This window comes from Octopus sinensis, linkage group LG12 (assembly GCF_006345805.1).
Source record: "Octopus sinensis linkage group LG12, ASM634580v1, whole genome shotgun sequence".
In the NCBI taxonomy this organism is placed as follows: domain Eukaryota; kingdom Metazoa; phylum Mollusca; class Cephalopoda; order Octopoda; family Octopodidae; genus Octopus; species Octopus sinensis.
The window spans coordinates 34382644-34407249 of NC_043008.1; the positions used below are offsets into that span (position 1 = coordinate 34382644).

A 24606-nucleotide genomic window follows, 5' to 3' on the forward strand; every position below is an offset into this window, starting at 1 on the left:
ATTTATTATTTTTTTAAAACTGAATATTTTTGCAAGTACTTCTGGTCCATATATTATGTTTGTAATTGATGAAGAAGTGTGTTTGATCTATGTAGATTTGGACATAATACAAGAAATATATGACATTTCAAAGAAAACTTATTGGTTTCATTGTAGCAAAAAAAAAAAAAAAATTTACATCAAAGACTGAATTGAGGAGGCATGTAAGTGGCAAATCTATATTATATATAAATGTTTCTTTAAAGATGAAGTTAGTCCATAGATCGGAGTAAAAAAAGAATACCAAGTAACAAGCTTTGTTAATTTCAACTTCTCAACAAGCCAAGAAGAGAGATGGTAGTTCAGCAAAAACAATAAAGAAAAAAAGAAACTAACTGAATGTATACCAGTCAATTAGCATAGATTTCTAGCATAACTTCTGATACAAACTGGAAAATTCTTCTGAACTTTTTATCTTTGCTTGAGTAAATGGTTTCCTTTGTCTATTTGTATATTAATTTGATTCAGTTGAGTATCTAACACAATTTTTCTCATTGTCTTTTGATATCCTTTTGTATCAAGTAAACACATGATAAATGAGGGGCAGTTATTGGAGAGTTAACGTGATATTCTCCTAACCCATATGTACAAATTTTGCTGCAGTTATCATGTTGTACGATTTATGACTGCTTGCTTCAGTGTGCATGGCTGAAAATAGGTTCAACAATTTTTTTTTTAGTGCAGTGAAATAGGATGTAATAAATACACACAATAAACCCCCACCACATCCAGACAGCTTGAGATCTCTGATTCTTAAAATACAATTTCTTGACAAAATTTTCACATACTCTGCAACACTAACACCTATCATTGCAATATAATGTAAAACCAAAGTTGTCTTTTCTGTATTTATTCAAACCCAAATCATTTAATTTTTGTCTGTTCATATCACTATACAAAAATAAACATAATTTGAAATATATTTGTGACAAAATTTGTATGAAAACATTGAAAGCATTCAAAAGGAATACATTACCAAAAAAAAAAAGTGTTAGGTGGAATAATAAAATTAAAAGAAAACAAATAAATAATATTGGAAAAGAAGGTGAGAGTAATGTTGTAAGATAAATGGTGTTAAATGCTCAGTTTGTTGCATAAAAATAGGTGTAATAGGCGAGACAATAAATCTTACCACATATTTTTCACCATTATTTTCTACAGACTGATAATCTGGTATGGAAATAGGAAGTGAACGCCGTTCTGAATAATCAATGAGAGATGGTCCTGAAGAATCATCACTTGGTTCCAATCTCTCAGCCACACGCTCAGGTACAGATATCACTAAAATGGCAATAAATAAATAAATCAACAAAATAAAATAATATTCAAATGTCATAAAAGAAGTAAGAAAAAAAAACCCTCAATACAAATTTTGAAATACTTTCAAAAACATGATAAATTTTACAAAAAAAATCAAAGCACTTAAATAGAATTAATAAAAGCTGCAAATATCAATGCAAATTTTAAAATGGCTACAGAAAAAGATAAATTTTAAAACTTATGTCATTTTTGATGTCTATAGATATATAGATTAACTGCTTTTACACCATTTTATTTTCCTAAGAAAAATATAGATAAGGTTTTATTTCAATGTCTTTCATTAACTGTAATAAGACTGGTTCATGTACCACGCACTACTGTCATTATTACATGCCATCCAACAGAGAAGAAATATGGCTGTCATCATCATTTTATGTCCACATCTCTATGTTTGCATGGGTCTGGTGGAGTTTGTTGAGGCAAATTTTCTACAGCTGGATGGCCTTCCAGTTGCACTCTTCGCCTATTTCCATTTCCAAGGAAGGTAATATTTCCCACAGCCAGACATATTTTTCATGCTAACAATAACCTCACTTGTATGAAGATCATGTCCATTCACAACTGTCAAGTAATGGCTAGACAATAGTATGCACATACACATACATATGTAAAGGGAAAGTTTACGAAAATAAATAAAAGACGAAGGCAGGTGGAGTACAAACAAACAAATGTATTAGTATAGCGCTCAGGAATAGAAAAAGTCTTTTACGTTCCGAGCCTACGCACTTTGACAGAAAGATACACAGAAAAAAACAAGGAGAGAAAAAAATGCGTGTAGGAGCTAACGATCTATCATGGCTAGTGTGTGTAATTTATATGTTGATGAATATACGCCTTTCACATAGGCATAGGAGTGGCTGTGTGGTAAGTAGCTTGCTTACAAACCACATGGTTTCGAGTTCAGTTCTACTGCATGGCCGACCGAAGCCTTGTGAGTGGATATGGTAGATGGAAACTGAAAGAAGCCCGTCGTATATATGTGTATATATATATATATGTGTGTGTGTATGTGTTTGTCCCCCCAACATCGCTTGACAACTGATGCTGGTGTGTTTATGTCCCCGTATCTTAGCAGTTTGGCAAAAGAGACGGATAGAATAAGTACTAGGCTTACAAAGAATAAGTCCTGGGGTCAATTTGCTTGACTAAAGGTGGTGTTCCAGCATGGCCAGTCACATGACTGAAACAAGAAAAAGAGTAAAAGAGAATGCCAGACAAATGAAAAAGGATGCTCTTTTGCCAAAATGCTAAGTTACAGGGACATAAGCAAACCAATGCTGGTTGTCAAGTAATGGTGGTAGAGAACAAACTCAGGCACAAAGAACATAGACACACACACTCACATATACGTATGTATATCTGTATATGACAGGCTTCAACACAGTTTCTGTCTACCAAATTCCCTGATAAGGCATTGATTGGCACAGGGCTACAGTATAAGACACTTGAGATAGAACTTGAAACTACATGATTACAAAGTAAACCCTGTATCCATGCAATTTTGTCTACACCTTCAGTGTGAATGAGTATATAGAGTAAAGACCCCCTTTGGTCACAAATGACGATGGGATTGCACCTAGAAATTTACCCTCTGAGGTACTAGTCCAGGCAAGAGTGTTTATGGAAGACCAGCAGTCACCCCTACATACCAGTCTCTCCTCTCTACACTACTGATGTTGTCCAAGGGAAAGGCAAAGGCTGACACAGCTTGGCACCAGTGATGTCACAACTCATTTTTATAGCTGAGTGAGACGGAACAATGGGAAATAAAGTGTCTTGCTCAAGAACATAACACACAGCATATATATATATATATATATAAAAGTTTATATATATATATCTTTTGAAAGGGTTGAATGCAAATTTGTCCTTTAACTAGAGTAGTTTCCAAAAGATTTTTAACATTTCTTCACACCTTACTTTTAATTTCCTGGTGTAAATTAGCATAGATATGAAATTTCATATAAGTATATTAAGTATATGGTTTAACTTACAAAACAAAGTTCAACAAATTCAATCATATTTTTCGTAATTGGAGAAGATTAGATGCTGATATGGATTGAAATTATTTTTATTTTTATTCATGTAACTATACGACCGTTTCATACAGAAGGACAATAAATTCATTTTAAGAATCTGGGTTGTCAAAAAGTATTCGTCAGTAGCAAAAATTAAGGAAAGGTAAAAAAGCTAAAAAGACATAAGAATTACATATTACGAACACCATACCTGTATAATTCCAACATCTTTTTAGTTCCCCCCCCTTCCTTAATTTTTGCTACTGCCGAATACTTTTTGACAACCCAGATTCTTAAAATGAATTTATTGTCTTTCTGTATGAAACGATCGTATAGCTACACGAATAAAAATAATTTTAATTCATATCTAATCTCATTTACGAAAAATATGATTGAATTTGTTGAACTTTGTTTTGTAAGTTAAAGCATATACTTTTATATTGTGATGTAATCTTGGGACTAACAATGTTTGCAGCTGAAGAGAGCTTTAAACCATCTTTTATACCAATAATATACTGATGTAATAATGAATTGTTTATAAAGCTTGAAACCCGTGTACCGTGATATCCTTTGTGTTCTGTTTTTAATTTATATTTGATATATATATATATATATACACACACACACACTGCACAGCAGTGTAAATGACTTCTACTACAGCCCCTGGTTGACCAATGGCTTGTGAGGGAATTCCTTAGTCAGAAACTAGAAGATGTGTGTGTGTGTGTGTGTGTGTGTGTGTGTGTGCGCATGCGTGCATGTGTGTGTGTGTGTGTGTGTGCGCGCGTGCGTGCATGTGTGTGTGTGAGAGAGAGAGAGAGAGAGAGAGACAGAGATTATAATTTTGTGTGATACTGGGTTATGGTAACTAACAGTGAAGTCTGTTGCCAGGAAATGTCAACAGATCAACCACAAGCTCTGAACTTATAAATTCTTTTGGAATTTAGTAAAAAAAAACAAAACAAAAACAAAAGCATACCTCACTTGAAAAACAGATGAAGGTTACTGAGAGAAAGATCATCTAATATCAAAAACCATGCAATTGTGAAATTAACATGCAAGTGGCTGAGCACTCCACAGGCATGTGTACCCTTAACGTAGTTCTCAGGAAGATTCAGCATGACACAGAATGTGACAAGGCTGGCCTTTTGAGATACAGGCACTACCGGTTTTTTTTGGGGGTTTTTTTTTTGTCAGTTAGATATAGAGACAGACAATGTGAAATAAAGTACCCTGCTCAAAGACACAATGCACGACCAGGAACTGAACTCACGAACTTACAACAGTAAAACAAATACCCAAACCACTAAGCCATGCACCTTCACTTCGGTTGCTATAATCAATATAACATCAAATTTCTATCATGCTGAGCAGAAGTGAACTCATTCCACTCAGTTGTTGAATTAAAAAAGATAGGAGTGGCTTTGGTTGGACAGTAGCTATAGTAGAGGACACTTGCCCAAAGCGCTTTACGATGGAACTGAACCCAAGACCATATTGATATATGTGGTAAGAAACTGGCTTCCCAACCACATGGTTCTGGGTTCAATCCCACTGTGTAGAACCTTGAATGAGGGTCTTCTACTATAATCTTGGGCCAACCAAAGCCTTGTGAGTGGATTTAGTGGACAGAAACTGAAAGAAGCTTGTTGTATATAATATATATGTGTGTGTGTGTGTGTGTGTGTGTGTGTGCATGCGCGCGCGTGTGTGTATCTATATCTATGTGTGTCTTTGTATGCGTGTTTGTTCCCCCAACACCGCTTGACAACCAGTGTTGGTGTATTTATGTCCCGTAACTTAGCGGTTCAGCCAAAGAGACTGATAGAATAAGTACCAGGCTTAAAAATAAGTACTGGGGTTGATTCATTCGACTAAAAAATTCAAGGTGGTGCCCCAACATGGCTGCAGTCCAATGACTGAAACAAGTAAAAGATAAAAGTAAAAGATATAAAGTAAAGACCCCCCTTCGGTCATAAATGACCAGGGTCTGCAACTACAAGTTCCACTCCAAGGCACAAGTCTGGGCATACACACACACACATCATCATCATCATCATCATCATCGTTATATATATATATATATATATATATATATAAAAGGGTAAAGACCCCCTTCGGTCATGAATGACCATGGGATTGCACCTAGAAAGTTACCCTCCTAGACACAAGTCCGGGCAAGGTTGTTTATGGAAGACCAGCAGTCGCCATGCATACCAGCCTCCCCTCTCCACGCCACCAGTGTTATCCAAGGAAAGACAAAGGTCGATACAGCTTGGCACCAGTGACATCGCAACTCATTTCTACAGTTGAGTGAACTGGAGCAACGTGAAATAAAGTGCCTTGCTCAAGAACACAACACGCAGCCCGGTCCGGGATTCGAGATCACAACCTCACGATCGTAAGCTCGACGCTCTAACCACTGAGCCATGCGCCTTCTATATATATATATATAATATATATATATATATATATATATATATAGAGAGAGAGAGAGAGAGAGGGAAAGAGAGAGAGAGAGACACATACACACACACACATTCAGTCATAGGACTGCAGTCATGTTGGGACACTGCCTTGAAATGTTTAGTCAAACAAAACTGACCCCAAAACTTATCTTTTTTACACCTGATATTTATTCTATCAGTCTCTTTTCCCAAACTACTCAGTGACAGGCTTCTTTCAGTTTCCTTCAACCAAATACTTTCACGAGGCTTTGGTTGGACAGAGGCTACAATAGGGGACACTTGCCCAAAGCACTGTAAGGTGGAACTGAACCCAAGACCATATGGATATATATATATATATATATATATATATATATAATATATATATATATACACATATAACATGCATTATTTATGTTTAGGATTGATGGAAAGATAGATGGATGGATAAATTGGCAGACCGCTCAGTTGACAGACAGAGAAAGAAATAGACAGTTAGATATAGAGACAGACATAGATAAACGGATAGATAGGATAGACAGAGTGCTAGAGAAAGAGCTCATGGTTGAAGCAGTGTCACTGAATAGTTAACTAAGACAAAGAGGTGTCTAACTACAGAGATCCATTTATATACATTACGCAAAATAGAGATGCATACGCCCACTTTTTATGTGTGTGTGTGACACCCACCCACTGATAGACTACCACACCTCTTTCTTTCTCTCTTTCCCTGTCATTTTAATTCTGTCACTCTCACTTGTAATTTGTGGTTACGTTGCCTCCTAGTGCGTCACAGAAAAATATATAAATACATGCCGGAAATTATTATAAGTGATATATGTAAATGGCTTCACCATCATCAGTATTTAATGTCTGCTTCTCCATGAACAGTTCTTGTGAGACAGAATTTTACAATCAGATGCTTGCCGTGCCACCAATCCTTTCGGTCTATCATTATGACACAAACAGACATCTTCATTGTCGTCATCATCATCATCATCACCATCATCATTTACTGCCCACTTGCATGGGTCAAATGGAACTTGAGACAGTTTTTCTATGGCTGGATGTTCTTCCTGTCACCAACTAATCTCTTTCCAAGCAGTGGACTCACAGTCGAGGGATTGTGGGTTTGAATCTCAGACTGGGCGATGTGTGTGTTTATAAGCGAAACACCTAAGCTCCACGCGGGTCCAGCAAAAGGTAATGGCGAACTTCTGCTGACTCTTTTGCCACAACTTTCTCTCACTCTTCCTTCACATGCGACGGACCAGCGTCCCATCCAGATGGGGAACCTATATGCCAAGGAAACCAGGAAACCGGCCCTATGAGCCAGACATGGCTCGAGAAGGAACAAACATATATATAATCTTAAAGCTTATAAGTGATCATCATGCATTGACTAAGGTAAATAGTCTAATAATGGGGCATATAAGCCCTTGATGGAAAAAAGTAAGGTTGTCCGTACGTATGGGACTCAAACCCACACCTCTATGTTTTTGCAACAAGTGTGCTACCATTACATATATATATATAAACACACATGCAATGGACTTCTTCTCAGTTTCTGCCTTCCAAATCTGCTCACAAAGCTTTGGTAGGCCAGAAGCTATAGCAGAAGACACTTGTAGCAGGTGCTGTGCAGTGAGACTGATCCCAGGACCACATGATTTGGAAGCAAGCTTCTCAACCACACAACCACAGCTGGTGTACCTATTCTAAAACTGAGATACACAATAAATATATACAAAAAACAGAAATCTTCATTTATGTAGTAATCCATTAGATATTCTTGATTGGAAACTCTAAACTTTTGACACTAATCCATAGAGACTGATTGCTTTAAAATAAATTAAACTTTCCACCACAATTTTATGTTCTAAACACCAGATTAATAATGAAAAACTCATTTATTCTACTAAATGACTTCGGATTCTCGATTATTTTCATAATTAGTCGTAGTGGTTATCGGAAGAGGAAAAGGTTAATTGAAACCATGAACTATATTGAAATAGAGAAAGAGCAAAGTGGGAAATAAAGGTGCTCAAAGATAAACAGAGGAGATGCAGAAAACTTAGGGAAAAGGTTAGAAAGGGATAAGATGTGGAAATTCAACAAGAGTTTACACATTTGGAGGAAGAAAAGTATTGCTACTAAACAGTGGACAACTTGCCAATCATGAAGTATACAGTATACAGAATCTTGAATTATGAAACTTTATTTAAAACACATTAACATGTAATCAGGAAGAGATTATGTTGTATTTGTTAAGCCTTTGGTATGCTCTGAACAAGCTGATATATGCAAAAAATATCCCAATTATGACCAGTCAAGGTAGTGCTACAGCATGGCCGCAGTCTGATGACTGGAACAAGTAAAAGATGGAAAAATAAAATATCCTTTCCCCACTTGCAGGGAACCCAGAACCACAATGTGTACTTTTCTATGAGTGTGATTTGAGAGAGTTTTGGTTGCCATTTTTAGCAGGTTGGGCAACCACATGGATGTTTCCTCCTTAACTCAAAGAAATTATGTGAAATAATAGAACAATACAGTGGGTTGAAAGGCACTACACACACAGGGCTTCTGCATAGTTTCCTTCAACTACATTTCATTCACAAGGTAAGTGGTCAACCCAAAGCAAAGGTAGAAGCCACCTTTCTATAGTGCTAATCAGAGAGAGCCAACCTGAAACTACATGGTGCAAAGTGAACTCCTTTACTACACTGCCATGAGTGTTTATTATTGCATTTTTAAAAGCACCTGTGCCAGATACATATAAAAGCACCCAGTACACTCTGTAAAGTGGTTGACATTAAGGAGGCCATCCAGCTGTAGAAACCATGCCAGATCAGACAAATGGAGCCTGAGCAGCTCTCCAGCTGACCAACTCCTGTTAAACCATCCAACCCACACCAGCCTGGAGAACGGATGTTAAATGATGATGATGATGATTGATACTAATTATCCCCTATCTTTTTAGAAATGCTGGATCTTGAAACATGTATAAAGCTATATATAACTGCTTGTAAATATTCATTTTTTTATTGCCCACAGGGGGCTAAACATAGAGGGAACAAACATGGGCAGACAAAGGGATTAAGTCAATTACATAGACCCAGTGCATAACTGGTACTTATTTAATCGACCCCGAAAGGATGAAAGGCAAAGTCGACCTCAGCGGAATTTAAACTCAGAACGTAATGGCAGACAAAATACCTATTTCTTTACTACCCACAAGGGGCTAAACACAGAGAGGACAAACAAGGACAGACAAATGGATTAAGTCGATTATATCAACCCCAGTGCGTAACTGGTACTTATTTAAGCGACCCTGAAAGGATGAAAGGTAGTCAACCTTGGCGGAATTTGAACTCAGAACGTAGCGGCACACAAAATACTGCTAAGCATTTTGCCTGGTGTGCTAACAAAACCCTTTGGATAGCAAATAAAAAAACTGGAAGCTAGCCATGGGACTCAAAGCCACACATCCTACAGACATAACTTTTCCTATCCAAAAGATTTTTTTTAACCTAGTATTTAGCTATTTAGAATTTTATCAATATTAGCTTTATCATCTGCTTTGAGATCCAGTGTTCCCAAAACAATTACTTTCACATTCTATTGAAGTTTAGAAATTCTTATGATGTCAACAACATACAATTCTTGCTGATAAGAATAAGTCCTGGGGTTGATTTGTTTGACTAAAACCCTGCAAGGCAGTGCTCCAGCAGTGCCACAGTCAAATGACTGAAAGAATAAAAGAATATTGATTGGGCAGCTGTAAACACATCTTGAACATCATTCAATTTTTTTTTATATATATAAATATATCTATATACTGCTAAAATTCTCTTATTGCTTGCTTGTCTATCATTTAATACAGCATGCTAAGAGTTGCTGAAGTATGAAGCAAACTGCCGGCATCAGTTGTTAGTTGTCGGAGCACTGCATCCTTCAAAACTTCTATGCTTCCTGAGATCCACCAACACAACACTTGATTTTCTCCCTTCCATACATATGCAAGCATGTATCTGACTCACACACTGTTCACTTTCCAGACATTTGTACATTACTTTATATGCACTTTTCACAAGTTGTGGTGCACCTGAGCACTGTATGCAATAATTTCATTATTATATTATCATAATAGGAAAATACTCTGAGAGTAAAGACCACTGAAATGTGAATACAAACAAAATAAAACAAGTTTTGTGTAAGTCGGACCACATATTCCTGAGATACACGTTTTTTTGGCGGGGTTTGTTCCCACAAATTTAAGCAGTAAAACCTGGAGTTATTGACCCTTACTTTGAACACTGGATAGTTTTGTTGGCATAACTACAGATGTGTACCCCACCGACTTTGTTGCCTCATAACTTCCAGTAAAACAGATACTTTTTGACAAAATTTTCAACAAATAGCGCTCAAATACTGTGGATGTACTGGGTATATAGGGATTTATGAGAAAGAATTTTCCTGAAGGGGTGGGGAGAGGAGTATTGGAAAATTCACACAATCTGACTTTTTTCTCTCATAACTTTCAGGAAAATGGATTTCTTTCAGTGAAATTTTATGCAAATACCTTTCAATCAGCATAGATTACGATTATAAAGATGTTCCCTGTCCACATTATTTTGAAGGTTGTAGTTTAAAAAAAAGGGAAAAATCCCCATCAAAACAGAGTAGTTCCAACTTATTTGGTCTTCCTGATCCAAAACTCTGGATTTCAAAACCCTCTCAGAAAAAATTTTCCCCACAAATCTCTTTACCATCATAATCTATGCTGTTTGAAAGGTATTTGTATAAAATTTCATTAAAAGATATCCATTTTCCTGAAAGTTATGAAGGGAAATTAGTTGGATCATGTGAATTTTCCAAAACTCCTCTCCCTACCCCGTCAATAAAATTCTTTCTCGTAAATCCCTACATACTCTGAATCCATAGTACCTGAGTAGTATTTGTTGAAAATTTCGTGAAAAAGTATCAATTTTTCTGGAAGTTATGAAGCAACAGAGTTGGTGGGAGTACACATCTGTAGTTATGCCAGTTTTGCTTGCATGGTTGCATGCATGCTTGTCTGTAATTCAATACATCCAAACCAGCATATGATTGGGAAAATACTCTGAAAGTAAAGTACCTCTGAAATGTGAATACGAATGGAATAAAACAAGTTTCGCGTAAATCAGACCACAGATTCCCAAGATATGCAGGTTTTTTTTTTTTTTTTGATACCTTCATAAATAGCCAAAACAGTACATAATAGGAAAATACTCTGAAAGTAACATAATGCTGAAATTAATTTTATGTATACATTATATAACAATTCCTTGTAGTCTAGTGTATATATAAAAGGAGGTCAACACTGAGGAGTTTACAGTAAAATAACTTCTCTCAAATACTTACAATGGATATTTTGTTATTATTAGAACAGGTAAACATTTTTTGCAAGTTTTTCAGTTTGTCCTACACCTTGAAATAATAGATACTTTATTTCTAGTGTAACAACTGTAAAGATCAAGAAATCATTTCTGCCTTACATTTGTTGTTGACCTAGAGAAATGTCTTAAAGGAATCTCTCATTTTGAATAGCTTTGTGGAGGCAGTTATTGCTGTGTGGTTCAAAAGTTCACTTCATAACTAGGTGATTTGAGTTCCATCCCAAAGCATGGGATCATGAGCAAGCTTTTTCAACAAAGGATACCCATCCTTCAATGACTAACGATAAAAAATTAGAAGAGAACAAGTGTGGCAATATCCCACATCTTCTCTTCAAGATGTGAGAGACTAAAATTAGAGTAAAGAAGAACATATTTAATATGAATTGTTGCTGCTACTATAGCTGTGTAATCCCAGGTTAGCTTTGATCAAGCAGACTTATAACCAAAGCATACAACTATGACCATCCCAGCTCGTTTTCATATAATATGTCCGTCCAGAACCACATTATCTAAATATGTCCTTGCCTCTCTTTAAAGCTTGTAAGGTGTGATTCGAGAGAAATTTGACTGCTATTTCTCTAAGCTAGTCAAGTCACCTCATCAAACCTCCATTTTTGGTTTATCTTTCTTCAAGAGAATTTTGAAAGCACAGATATATCAAGCTATACAGGTGTATCACAAGAATTTTAAAAGTACAGGTATATATTTGAAAGTGTACCACATTCTAATCTTCAAAGTTATAATCCTAATTCTTGAACTCTTTAGAATATGTGTTTGGCATCAAGATTAGAATTTTATTGAAGAATTTTTTTGTTTTTAGATGTAATAGTTCTCATTGCAGAATCAGTCCATGAACAGCGAAAGAACTTGTAAGAACTTGATGGAATGTTTAAAGCTTAAGTAAAACCACAACTAAAGTAATTTGCTAGTAGAGGAGCTCATCAAAAACAGGCAAGGGTATAGCCATCAAAAACATCAAGGGTATAGCCACATATGGGGAAACAAGGAGTAAACAAAAATGTTTTGGTTACTAAAAATTGTGATAGACCTAATCAGCCACCTAGTTTAACGCCCTCCACATGACTCTGGGAGCAGTTTAGTGGAGGTTCCACTAGTGTAAGCATTCACACCAGATTGCTAGTTATGTTTTTCTCCTCTATTTCTCCCCCACCAGTATCAGAAGCCCTGTGAAAAAGGTTATGTGTAGTGTCCTTTTTCTTTTGACTAAGCCTTAAAAAAATAAAATCCAGAGAATACGCAGAAAATTCTCAGCTGAACTTTTACACTTATTCGTTTCAGTCACTGGACTGTGGCTTTCCTGGAGCACTGCCTTGAAGGGTTTAGTCGAACAAATTAACCCCAGGAGTCTTTTTTTAAAGATTGGTACTTATTCTGTTGGTCTCTTTCATTGAATTGCTAAGTTACAGGAACATAAACAAATTACCACACAAATTGTCAAGTGGTGATAGGGACAAATACAAAAGTAAACACATACACACATGATGGGCTTCTTTCAGTTTCCAAATCCACTTACAAGGTTTCAGTTGGCTTGAAGCTGAACCTGAAACCATGTGGTTGGAAAGCAAACTTCTTACTACAGTCATATTAGTTTAGAAGTAAGCTTCAATTCTGAATGGCCCTATTTGAGATGAACTTCAAAACCAGACACAATCATAAGTCCAGTAATATAAGCATGATAATGCTTCAGTTTGATCTGGTATAACACTATAAACAACTGGTTGCATTGGGATGTAACATAACAGACTGGGCACTCTACATCTGGATTGTCACATTGTCTATTTTGTTTAGGGTGTTGTTTTGTAGTCTCAAAGTTAGCCTTGTTTATGATCATCCAGTTTTATTTTATTCTGAAGCAGTGCACTTTGGACTACAGTATTCATTGCCTTTATTTTTGTTTTGAGATGATTGGTTGCTGTTTCAAGCAGGTCAAGTAACCTCATAGAGGCTCCCTTACCTAATTTACTTGGCTTATAATTCAACAGACTTGTCCCAAAAATGATCAAAGAGGAAAAGGATCCCATCACTTTTAAACAGAGTTTGGATAGTTTTCTTCAAGGAATACCAGATAAGCCACCCATATCTGGATACAACTGACACAACAAGAACTCACTACCTGAATGAATCATAAACAAAACTTGACTTAAAAAGGATTTAGATAATCCTATCAGGTGGTGCTATTAAGTTAGACATGGCCTGGACCAATCTTTGGTCGAAACATATCTAAGTTTATGAATTAGTGCAGATTACAACTATCAGATACCCCAAGGTTTAGAGAACTAAAGCAAAGACACTCTCACTCAATCCTAAAAGACTGAGATCCTACATAGTCACTCAACTTGCCAAAGAGAGCAACTCAATCTCCCCTCAATAATAAGCGAACATCTTAGAAAGGAAATATACACAAAATAACAAGATCCTTGTATTGTGCCCAGGAAAATGACAATGTTTCACAGAACACAAGCATGGCCTCAGTCCAATGAATGAAACAAGTAAACAATAATAATCTGGAATGTCTTCCATCATAGGTCTGCTGAAGCAGAACTGACCTGGAGTTGAACTACAACAGTTTTTCTGTTTCTTTACCAGAATATAAAGAAGGCACTGTACGTGAGAAATGTTTCTCAATTAAATGGTGTTAATGGACTAATAATGCAACAACATGTTTTCACTCTATATAAAAACACAGACTAAATTGTGTGTTTGTCAAAATTACAGTATTATATAGGTGTGATACTCATGCATTAAAATCAGAGAAACACAACATATAATCTTTACATTATTATCATCACTACTATTGACATCACAACATCAGCATTTACTGATGCTCAATTAGTACTACATATTCCTTGGCTGTTTAACCCTTTCATGGTCATATTTCTAATGAAATATACTGCCTGTGTGTTTCAATTAATTTCAAATATGTTCAACAGTTTGGTTGTTTTTTTCGTACAAATAACTTTTACATTTATTTTCATATCAAGCTGGTTCTTTGGAACATAACAAATGGTTGTTATGCAAAATTATTGGATATGGTTTTAATTTCAGCATGAGGTTTTTAAAACAGGCACTTTTCTATACAAAGAACTAGAGGTGGTCTCACGCGGGTTGGTATTGAAAGAGTTCTAAACAGAATTCACTGTGACATAAATGAAATGGCCAAGCCTATCAAAGATAACATTCTTCTAATTATGTTCTTGGTTATCTCACACACAGAGAAAACATGTAAACAGCCATTCATCAAATATTTCATTAATAGGTATGCATTTCAAAGCTTAAAGCTGAGCACAAAGCTGTCAATGTCTGAAAATATGTCTCTTTGTGGTACTGCATTTAATTTCTAATTGTAACCTTCAAAACTAGAACACTAGAAACAATTCTTTCGACTGCAGACATAAGGCCTAAAATTTTAAGGGAAGCAGTAGTCAATTACATCAATCCCAGTGCACAACAGTACTTTTATTGATTCTGAAAGGATGAAAGGCAAAGTCGACCTTGGAGGAATTTGAACACAGCTGGAGGAAATGCTATTAAGCATTTTGTTTGACATGTTAATGATTCTGTCAGATCACTGCCTTGAGAACACCAGAAATAATAAAAATAAACCTAATATTGCACTCTTCTGGTAAACGTTTCTCCTTACTTAAAAACAATATATATTATGAGCCAATGAGTCTATACATGATTATTCGACCTTCTCGTAACAGCAACTAAACCTCCTTCAGATCATACCTTACCATCTTAAAAAAGGAAGGACACATTGTATAACATATTCCTGAACACAGAAAACTATGGTATGTATCAATCATAAGTAAGCTTGATCAGAGTTGATCCGGAGTTAAACAACAACAGTATGTGCTATAGTAATTTTATTAAATCTAAAATAGCATCATACTCACAAGACTTCATTAATTCTGTTCAATATCTCATATTAACCTAAGGTGGTAAACTGGCAGAACAGTTAGCATGTTGGTCAAAACGCTTTGTCCATCTTTACATACGAGTTCAAATTCTACTGAGGTCAACTTTGCCTTTTGTCCTTTCGGGGCTGATAAAATAAGTACCAGTTGAGCACTGGCATTGATGTAATCAGCTTACCCACTCCCCCAAAATTGCTGACCTTGTGCCAAGATTTGAAATCAATATCTTATATTATCCTAGATGGCAAGCTATCAGAACTGTTAGCATGCCAGGTAAAATGCTTAGTGGCATTTTGTCTATCTTTACATTCTGAGTTCAAATTGCCTTTCATCCTTCGGGATTGATAAAATAAGTACTAGTTGTGCACTGGGGTCGATGTAATTGACATACCTCTTCTCCTAAAATAGCTGGTGTTGTACTAAAATTTGAAATCAATGTCATATTAACCTAGAACCTTCATAATCTCCATTCCTGGGAAGGTTCTATAGATATAACAGTATTAGTTCATATTCAATCATTAGAGTTGTACCATGTCCCCAGAAAAGTTACTTAATTTTCACTAGCTCTGTCCATCGGTGTCATAGAGATTCAGCTTGTATTTACAACTGAAATCACTAAAAACAATATAAAACTGAGGTTTTTGTCATTGTTTTTTCTTAATTGGTTTGCTACAGGACAAAAAATGTGTTTGCAACCCCTCTGAGATCAGACAGCTCATAATGCAGAGCTAAAAAATCATCTCACTGGCTATTTTTAATGAAATGATTACTTTTAGTGGAATTACTATTATATAAGACACACAAAATACAATTTATCTCAGAGCACCAGGAGCAATCACAAGTAATCAATAACTATCTATTCTTGAAATAATCAGTTATTATTATTATTACTGGCAATAAATTGACAAACTATTTGTTCAAATTCCACTAAGATCAGTATATGCCTTGTGGCTGACATTATCAACTAATCCACTTCCCTCAAAACTACAAAATATGCACCTAAATTATTATTAAAATTATTATCAGTTTTCGTCTACCAAATCCATTCACAAGGCTTTGGTCAGCCCAGGACTATAGAAGACATTTATCCAAGGTGTCACAGTGTGGGACAGAATCCAGGACTACATGGATGGAAAGCAAGCTTCTTACTCATAAAGCCATGCCAGGGATTGCAATTGCTTCCATGCAATAATATTATTCATATGTAAAGAATAAGAGCTTGTACAAGAATTTAATTTTGCCAATTTCTTCCTATAACAGCAGAGTTTTTGAAGTGTCAAGAAATATTTTAAGAATAGGTATTTTGGAGCTAAGGTCATCATGTTTATCATAACAATTAATAATTTATAAAAAAGAAGTGCAATATATTTCCTGCTCCAGAAAATAACTTATAATGTGCAGGTGGCACGTAAAAAGCACCCACTACACTCGCGGAGTGGTTGGCGTTAGGAAGGGCATCCAGCTGTAGAAACTCTGCCAGATCAGACTGGAGCCTGGTGCCGCCTCCTGGCTTCCCAGACCCCAGTCGAACTGTCCAACCCGTGCTAGCATGGAAAGCGGATGCTAAACGATGATGATGATGATGATGTGTTATATTTTGTAATTTACTGCTATTTTTCACCAATATTATACAGAAATATCACTGAAATAAGTCTCTTCTTCAACAACTATCTTTTAGGATAATTGCTTCAAACTAAATATCAAATAATTTAATCTTTTATATATATATAATTCATCTTTGGAGACAGCAAACAAATTTTCCAATATTGAACATTAAATAATGTTTGATATTGGAAATTTAATTCATAAAATTTATTTCCAATAATTTTATAATCATCCAGCTTATTACAGAGGTGACCTTCACTACTTGACAGAAGATAGGTCGTTACAACAGCAATTAAAACTGAGATAAGTCACTAAAAATATTTCATTAGTTGCAAACATAGGCTATTCTGGATGATTTAATTCTGAATAATATTTTAAAAACATATATAAAATAGAAATTATATAATTTATACCCAAGGTTTTAAGTTTTTGATGATGCTTCAGGATTTTTCATCTCCTTTCTTCAGAAAACTACCAGATAGGAGATCTCTCAGTTAATATAAAGAAGCAAGTTTATCATAATCTTAAGAAGAAACTATATTATAACAAGATGTTTTACTAACTTACCTACTTTAGTAATTAAAAGTCTATAGTGCTATAATAGATGAAAATTTAATTACATTTGATTAAGATAATGTTTTCTTTTTACATTTTAATTTGCAAAGTGAAAATACAGAAATGTAATAAAATATACATTCTTACCTGTCAGAGTAAGGTTATCTCTACCTGACTTGATTAGGTCCACAACCTGTCGATGTGTAGCACCTTCAACATTAACACCATTTCTATGTAAGAAGAAATAAAAAAAAGAACAAATGTCATTTCAATCCATTACATTAATATCATCATCATCATCATTACTATTATTATTATTATTATTATTAGTTGCACTTAAGTCTGACTTTACCTTTTCATTCTGTTGTGGGTTGATAAAATGAAGTACCAGTCAAAAACTAGTAGTCTGCTTCATCAACGATACCTTCAACCAAAAATTATTATTAAAACAAGATAGGGACACCGGTAAGTTTGGAGAAGGCTGTAACTGTAAATAAGAAACGTGAATCCATTTAACCCAAGCCAATGGACCTCAATGGAAATAAGAATAGTGAAGTAGCAGAAGCAAAAGAATTACTGACAACATGCCTTGCAATATTTCCTTTGCATTCTGAGTTCAAATCCTACAGGGGTCAACTTTTTATTTCATCCTTCTGGGTCAAAAAGTTAAATAATGATCAAATTTTGAGGTTGGTTTAGTTGACTACACCCTTTCTGCAAAATTTGTGATTCTAGAAATCAGTAAGAGACTGGCAGAATCATTACAGTATCAGACAAAATGCTTTGTGGTACCTGTTCCAGCTCATTACACACTGAGTACATATACCCTTACATTAATTAATTGAGTATATTATGAGCACACATTCATTTAAAAGGAAAAGCTGTTCTCCAGTGATGAAATACAACAGTAACTAGCACATTCACATTTGAATCTGTTTGAATGTAATAAGTGATAAGCCATCATTCTAATTCTCACTGTTCACCATGCACATGACAATATAGTAAAAGAGAAAACTCTTCTTGTTTAAACTTCAGGTTAACCCCTAATCCAATAAGATCAACCCTTAAGTGTTTAAACAAGCCATATCCAGTCAAATATTTTGCTTGTTTTATGTTCAAACTGGCCAGATCTGGCTTCTCACACCAGCCCTACAATGTCATTCTAAAAATTAATACAAGATCATTCAAAATATTCTAAATATTAATAGTTATTTTAATCTCATTGCTACAAAGTAATTCATGATTAATTCAAAAGAATTTGAATAAAACAAGCATTGCTTTTGATAGAATAATGTGAATGCTAAAAGGTTAAGGACATTCCAGCCACAAAACACACTGTCTTTTTCCTCAGACCACATTATCCAGTGTATCCTTATTTTTCTAAGACAGCAGTGTAGGATTTGACGGAGATCTGGCTGCTATTTCTAGCAGATTGAAGAATCACATAGAGACTCTTTGATGAGTTGAAGAAAACTATTTTTATTCAACAAAGCCTACCTATAGCTAAGGAATATTTTTTTTTTTTTGAAAGATAGAAACATTATTACTAAGACAGTGGTACTGAAAAAGCAAAAAAAAAAAAAAAAGAAACGACACTTCAGCAAACTAACTAAAAAAAGAAGAGTAAATAATGATTTCACAAAACCACAAAATTTCAGAACAGGTAGCAATCAATTAGTTTTCCAGTATTTGTTTGTTTTTGTGTGTACCCTTTTCTTGACATCATCATGTGATGGTTGTACATAAGCATCATCATCATCATCATCATCATACAAGTGAGGTTGTCCATTTCCAGTCTTCTGTAAAGGGCATGTGCGACCATGAGAAAATATTACTTTGCTTGGAAAGAGGTGAAGAAAGGATCAAGAAAGGATCTGGTCATAGAAAATTTACCTCAACCAATTCCGTTTGACCCATGGAAAAGTGGACGTCAAATGACAATGGTGATGATAATGTGATAGCATCAGCAACTGAAAGAGGCAATGGAAACATTGTTTCCTGGGTTTGATTGGAAGATAAACTGTAATGTGATGATGATCATTTTGTTAGATACCTCCTCCACTTCCCTATTAATGCCCAGGACATGACTGATAATTAAATTTAACAAGTCTGGAGAGATGAAAAGGAAAATCAACTGAGATAGCATTTGAATCCAGACTGTCAAAAAAATTACTTACTACAACTACTAATGATGATGATGGTGATAATAATGAGTTATGCACAAGGCCAGAAATTTTAGTGGGATGGAGTTATTTTTTTTCTTCTATTTGTTTCAGTCATTTGACTGCGGCCATGCTGGAGCACAGCCTTTAGTCGAACAAATCGACCCCAGGACTTATTCTTTGTAAGCCCAGTACTTATTCTACCGCTAAGTTACGGGGACGTGAACACACCAACATCGGTTGTCAAGCAATGGTAGGAGGACAAACACACACACACATATGACAGGCTTCTTTCAGTTTCCGTCTACCAAATCCACTCACAAGGCTTTGGTCGGCCCGAGGCTATAGTGGAAAACACTTGCCCAAGGTGCCATTCAGTGGGATTGAAACCGGAACCATGTGGTTGGTAAGCAAGCTACTTACCACACAGCCACTAGAAACAAAGCCACAAAACTTCAAGACAGGAATCAATTACATTTCCAGTACTAATACTTGACAGGTACATTATTTTATCAACCCCCACTCCCAAGGGATGGAAGGCTGATCTGAACTCAGATGGTAAAGGGCCAAAAGAAATACTGCAAGGCATTTCATTCAATAAGCTAATGGTTTTTATCAATCCAGAGGAATGTGTATGAAATCATAATCAGGTAAAGAAACACAAGATTTTAGTACGAGATAATGTACGTTGGTAAGTAATTAGCTGCTTAGGCAACCAGATAAGCTATCTTAGAATAAGCACAACTTTGAACAGGTGTTACCAGACAAAAATACCGGGCATAGTATGGACAAATAATTCACAAATGTAATTATGTGTGAAGGAAGTAGTTTGTTGACGAAGATTTTGAGCAAACTGCAAAAGAGCAAAAACAATTTTCTATTCAATGTTTTAAAAAACCACTAAGTCATTTCGATGCAATAAGTTAGAACGGAACCCTTGTCTGCCCCATCAGTCATCGTTTTTTTTTTATCTTTTATTTGTTTCAGTCATTGGACTGCGACCATGCTGGGGCACTGCAATGACTGATTTCATGAAAACAAATCAATTCCAGTATTTAAGTCCGCTATTTATTCTATTAGTCTCTTTTGCTGAGTTGCTAAGTTATGGGGACACGAACAAACCAGCACCAATCGTCAAGTGGTGGTGGTAGGAGGAGTCAAGCACAAAGAAAAAAAGAGACGTACACATGTACGACAGAAACATTTGCTCAAGATGGAACTATAGAAGAATACACACGCCCAAAGTACCATACAGTGGAACTGAACTTGAAACTATGCAGTTGCAAAGTGAGTTTCTTAACCACTCGGCCATGCTTGCATCTACAATCATCATCATCATTTAACATCCATTTCCCATACTAACATGGGTTGGATGGTTTGACAGGATCCAGGATGCTGTGGCTGCATTGGGTCCAGTGTCTACTTTGGTATGGTTTCTATGGCTGGATCTCCTTTCTAATGCCAACCACTTTAGTGTACACAGGGAACTTTTTTTTCATGCACCATCACTAGGAAAAGAACGAGGAAAGAAAGAGACCCCTTAACTAAGTGGAAGGAGGACTTGAGAAGGAGGAAGTGGCTTTATGCAAAGTGTTTGGAGGTTAAAGTATGATAGGACAAACACAGTTGTCTTGTTATAGAAAAGCTATATGGCTAACTTATATTATATAAGGGTGGGTGGAAGAAGCTGGGAATAAGATGGTAGTGATGGTGTGCCAGAGCATGCCCTCAAGATGCAAGGAGGTGAGCAAAAAGAGGATATAGGGTGTGGATCAGGAGTGGAAAGGAGGGGATATGGGAAGGGAGTTACAAGTGATGTACAGGGAAGGAGGTGAAGCTTGATGGGAAATATGAATACGGAGAAAAGTGGTATTAGAAGTGGTCCAGGGATGATGGATCAAGAAGTAGAGCAGAGATTCTCAACCATTTTTTATTTATGAACCCCATCGCCATTCAATGGTTAAAAACTAGTTTTATAGAATGTTATTGATTAATTTCTGTAGATTGAACTATGTAAAATGTTTGAGAAAGAAATCTAGTTGTTTCTTGCAATACATACCAGTACATACATCTAAAGCAAAATTTAATAAGGGGCCCCATTTTACTATTTTTTTTTTGTTTTTGTAAACCCCCAAAAATCTTATATTGACCCTGGTTGAGAACCACTGATGTAGAGGATGATGAACAAGGCGAAGAGTGATGGGGAGAGAGAGCTAGAGGTACATAAGGGAGGACATAGTGAGAGGGGCATGGTGGCAAATACATTAGGGCATTAAGAATGATAACACATAAAAAAAATTAAGTTGGCAAAGCATATTTTGAGAATCAGACAAAATAGCTCCTATTCTTTAGTTAGAGCTATTTTATATTCTTCATCTGAATACCTCTGAAGTCGACTTTTCTTTCATCCTTCCCAGAGTCAATAAAATAAATACCAATGAAGCAGTCGGGTTCAATATAATCCATTCACCAAAATGAATGGTTTTGTGCTCAAGTTAGAAAACACAATTAGCATAGAAATTAATTTTAAAAAAGCCTGTTCTATACAGGTCCAATGTTTTAATCTCAATTATCCAACATCTAACAGCTTAATTAGCAAGCATTTGAATTTATTGAACAATTAGTGGGATGAACTACTGAAATGACAACTACTATTTCTTTTTCCTTTACTTTTTTTTTTAAGTGTTTTAATTTTAATTGTTTGCTTTTAATACTAAATATGTTTTGACAGCAACCAGAACAACACAATTAGTGTCAAAGAACAGTTATTTGGCTCTGGTCAATTTTTTAATAACAGCCTCAAACTGATAGGAATTTTAGTACTAAGCAGTATCATAAGTTTAATATATATAAACAATACCAAGATATTGTCATCATTATCATTGTTTCAACAACTACTTTTCCATGCTTGCATGGGTCACACATAATTCATAGAGGCAGGTTTTCTATGTCTGGAGCCTCTTCCTATCATCAACCCTTACTTGTTTCCAAACAAGGAAATATTTGTCCATGGTTGGAGATGATTTTACAGAAGACTGGAAATGAAGAACATCATTTATATTCAACTATTACGCAACATCAAGGAAACATAAACACACACACACACACACACATAGACATTACCATCATATTATAGAGAGAGTAGGAAAAAATAAAATGAGCCCAGTATCAGCAACATAGAGTAGAGCTCATATGGCTGAGAACTTAAACTCCACCTCTTCGTCCAGGGCAGGAGCCTCTGCATCGAAAGTTAGCTGTAAGGACAATCCTTATCAACTTGTTACAGATGCAGTAAAGTAGATAAACACAAGTAGGTTTGAGGAGTAGACTTACATGGAGCACAAAATACAGATTACAGAATAAAGAAAAAAAAACCCACAGAACAAAAGAAATATGTTAAGCCTGTTCTGTTTATTCAATAATCTCTATTTTGTGCTCCCTGTATATATATATATGCATCTCAAGCCTACCTGCATTTATCTCTCTCTCTCTTTATATATAGGAACACTCCGTAGGTTGCAACGACGAGGGTCCCAGCTGATACGATCAATGGAACAGCTTGCTCGTGAAATTAACGTACAAGTGGCTGAGCAATCCACAAACACGTGTACCCTTAATGTAGTTTTCGGGGAGATTCAGCGTGGCACAGAGTGTGACAAGGCTGACCCTTTGATATACAGGTACTACTTATTTTTGCCAGCTGAGTGTACTGGAGTAATGTGAAATAAAGTGTCTTGCTCAAGGATACAACGCACCGCCGGGAATTGAACTCACGACCTTACGATCATGAGCTGAATGCCCCTAACCACTAATATACAAACAGGCTACTTTTAGTTTCCATTTACCAAATCCATTTACAAGGTTTGGTGTCGCTACAGTAAACGACACTTATCCAAGGCATCATACAGTGGGACTGAACCTAAAACCAAGTGTTTGGGAAGCAAACTTCTTAACCACACGACCATGCCTATACCTACATTTACCATATTTTTACTATATCCAAGTAATGATCACCACAGGCAGGTTGACAGTAAAACAAGACTTCAGATATGGCAGATGCACAAAATAGTAAGCAGTAAGAGTACCCATGTAATAAATTCAATTACTCAGAGGGTTTAACAGAAATAGTCTATAGCTTTTGTCACCCACTAGTGGATGTAGGTACCCTCAATAGGAACAGGATACAAAGTTCAAAAGGGTTTCTCTCTTCAAGTGAAGGATTGATTGTATGATGCTTGTGTACAAAGTGCAGTGCTGCATGACAGTGAAACATGGGCATTGAATACAGAGAGAGTGATTAAGAACTGAAACAATGCATGCTTTGCTAGATGTGCAATATTAGAGTGCATGACTGATAAAAGAAAGCAAAAAAATCAAATGAACTGAGAGGAAAATTATGGAAGTGGAATCAGATGTAGTGTACAAGGGAGTGTGCCATGCTAAAACAGATATATAACGCATATGGGTGATGGGGTTAAGAAGTACCAAGATAGCCAAATGATAGCTAGCTGAAAAAGAAAGAGACCAAGGAAGATGCAAGCATGGGTGTAGTTAATAAGTTTGGTTTTCAACCACTTGGTTTCAAGTTCAGTTCCATTGAGTGATAACTTGGAGGTGGGTCTTTTACTAAAACTGGTCCAACATTGTGAGTGGATTTCGCAGATGAAAACTAAAAATAGTCTCTGTGTGTGTGGATAGATAGATATTTAGATAGACAGACAAATATAGTCTCTCCCCCACCTCTCTCTCTCTCCTTGTTTTGACATTGCATAATATCTGTAAAACTAGAAAATAAAATGCATTGCTGGCAGAGGTGGTGAAAGTTGATTTCAGAAATCTCATAAAAGACGACAAAAGAATAAGAATGAAACAAGTGGAGACATTGCTGTGGAGAAAACCCATCCAATTCATGCAAGCATGGGAAAACAGATATAAAACAAATGATAATCAGTTTTATCATATCCAAGTAATATCATGATATATTTTTATGATATTCAAGCAATATATACTTAGTGTTATGCACACATCATTTGTTGGGGCATAGCACATAACGATTGTCAGGTTTCGGTTAAGGAGCAAAT

The 24606-nt window shown here is 35.8% G+C and overlaps 1 protein-coding gene across 2 annotated transcripts in view; it reads right to left on the reverse strand.

The window, feature by feature from the left end:
• Nucleotides 1–24606, reverse strand: part of LOC115217984 (sorting nexin-27) — a 194524-nt gene that overhangs the window by 69717 nt on the left and 100201 nt on the right. For both annotated transcript variants that reach the window (XM_036507850.1, XM_029787721.2), the window contains exons 2-3: nt 17511–17593; nt 1172–1320 (exon numbers count right to left, since the gene is read on the reverse strand). In XM_036507850.1, coding sequence (XP_036363743.1) covers nt 1172–1320; nt 17511–17593 — 232 coding nt within the window. The remainder of the gene's footprint in view (nt 1–1171; nt 1321–17510; nt 17594–24606) is intronic.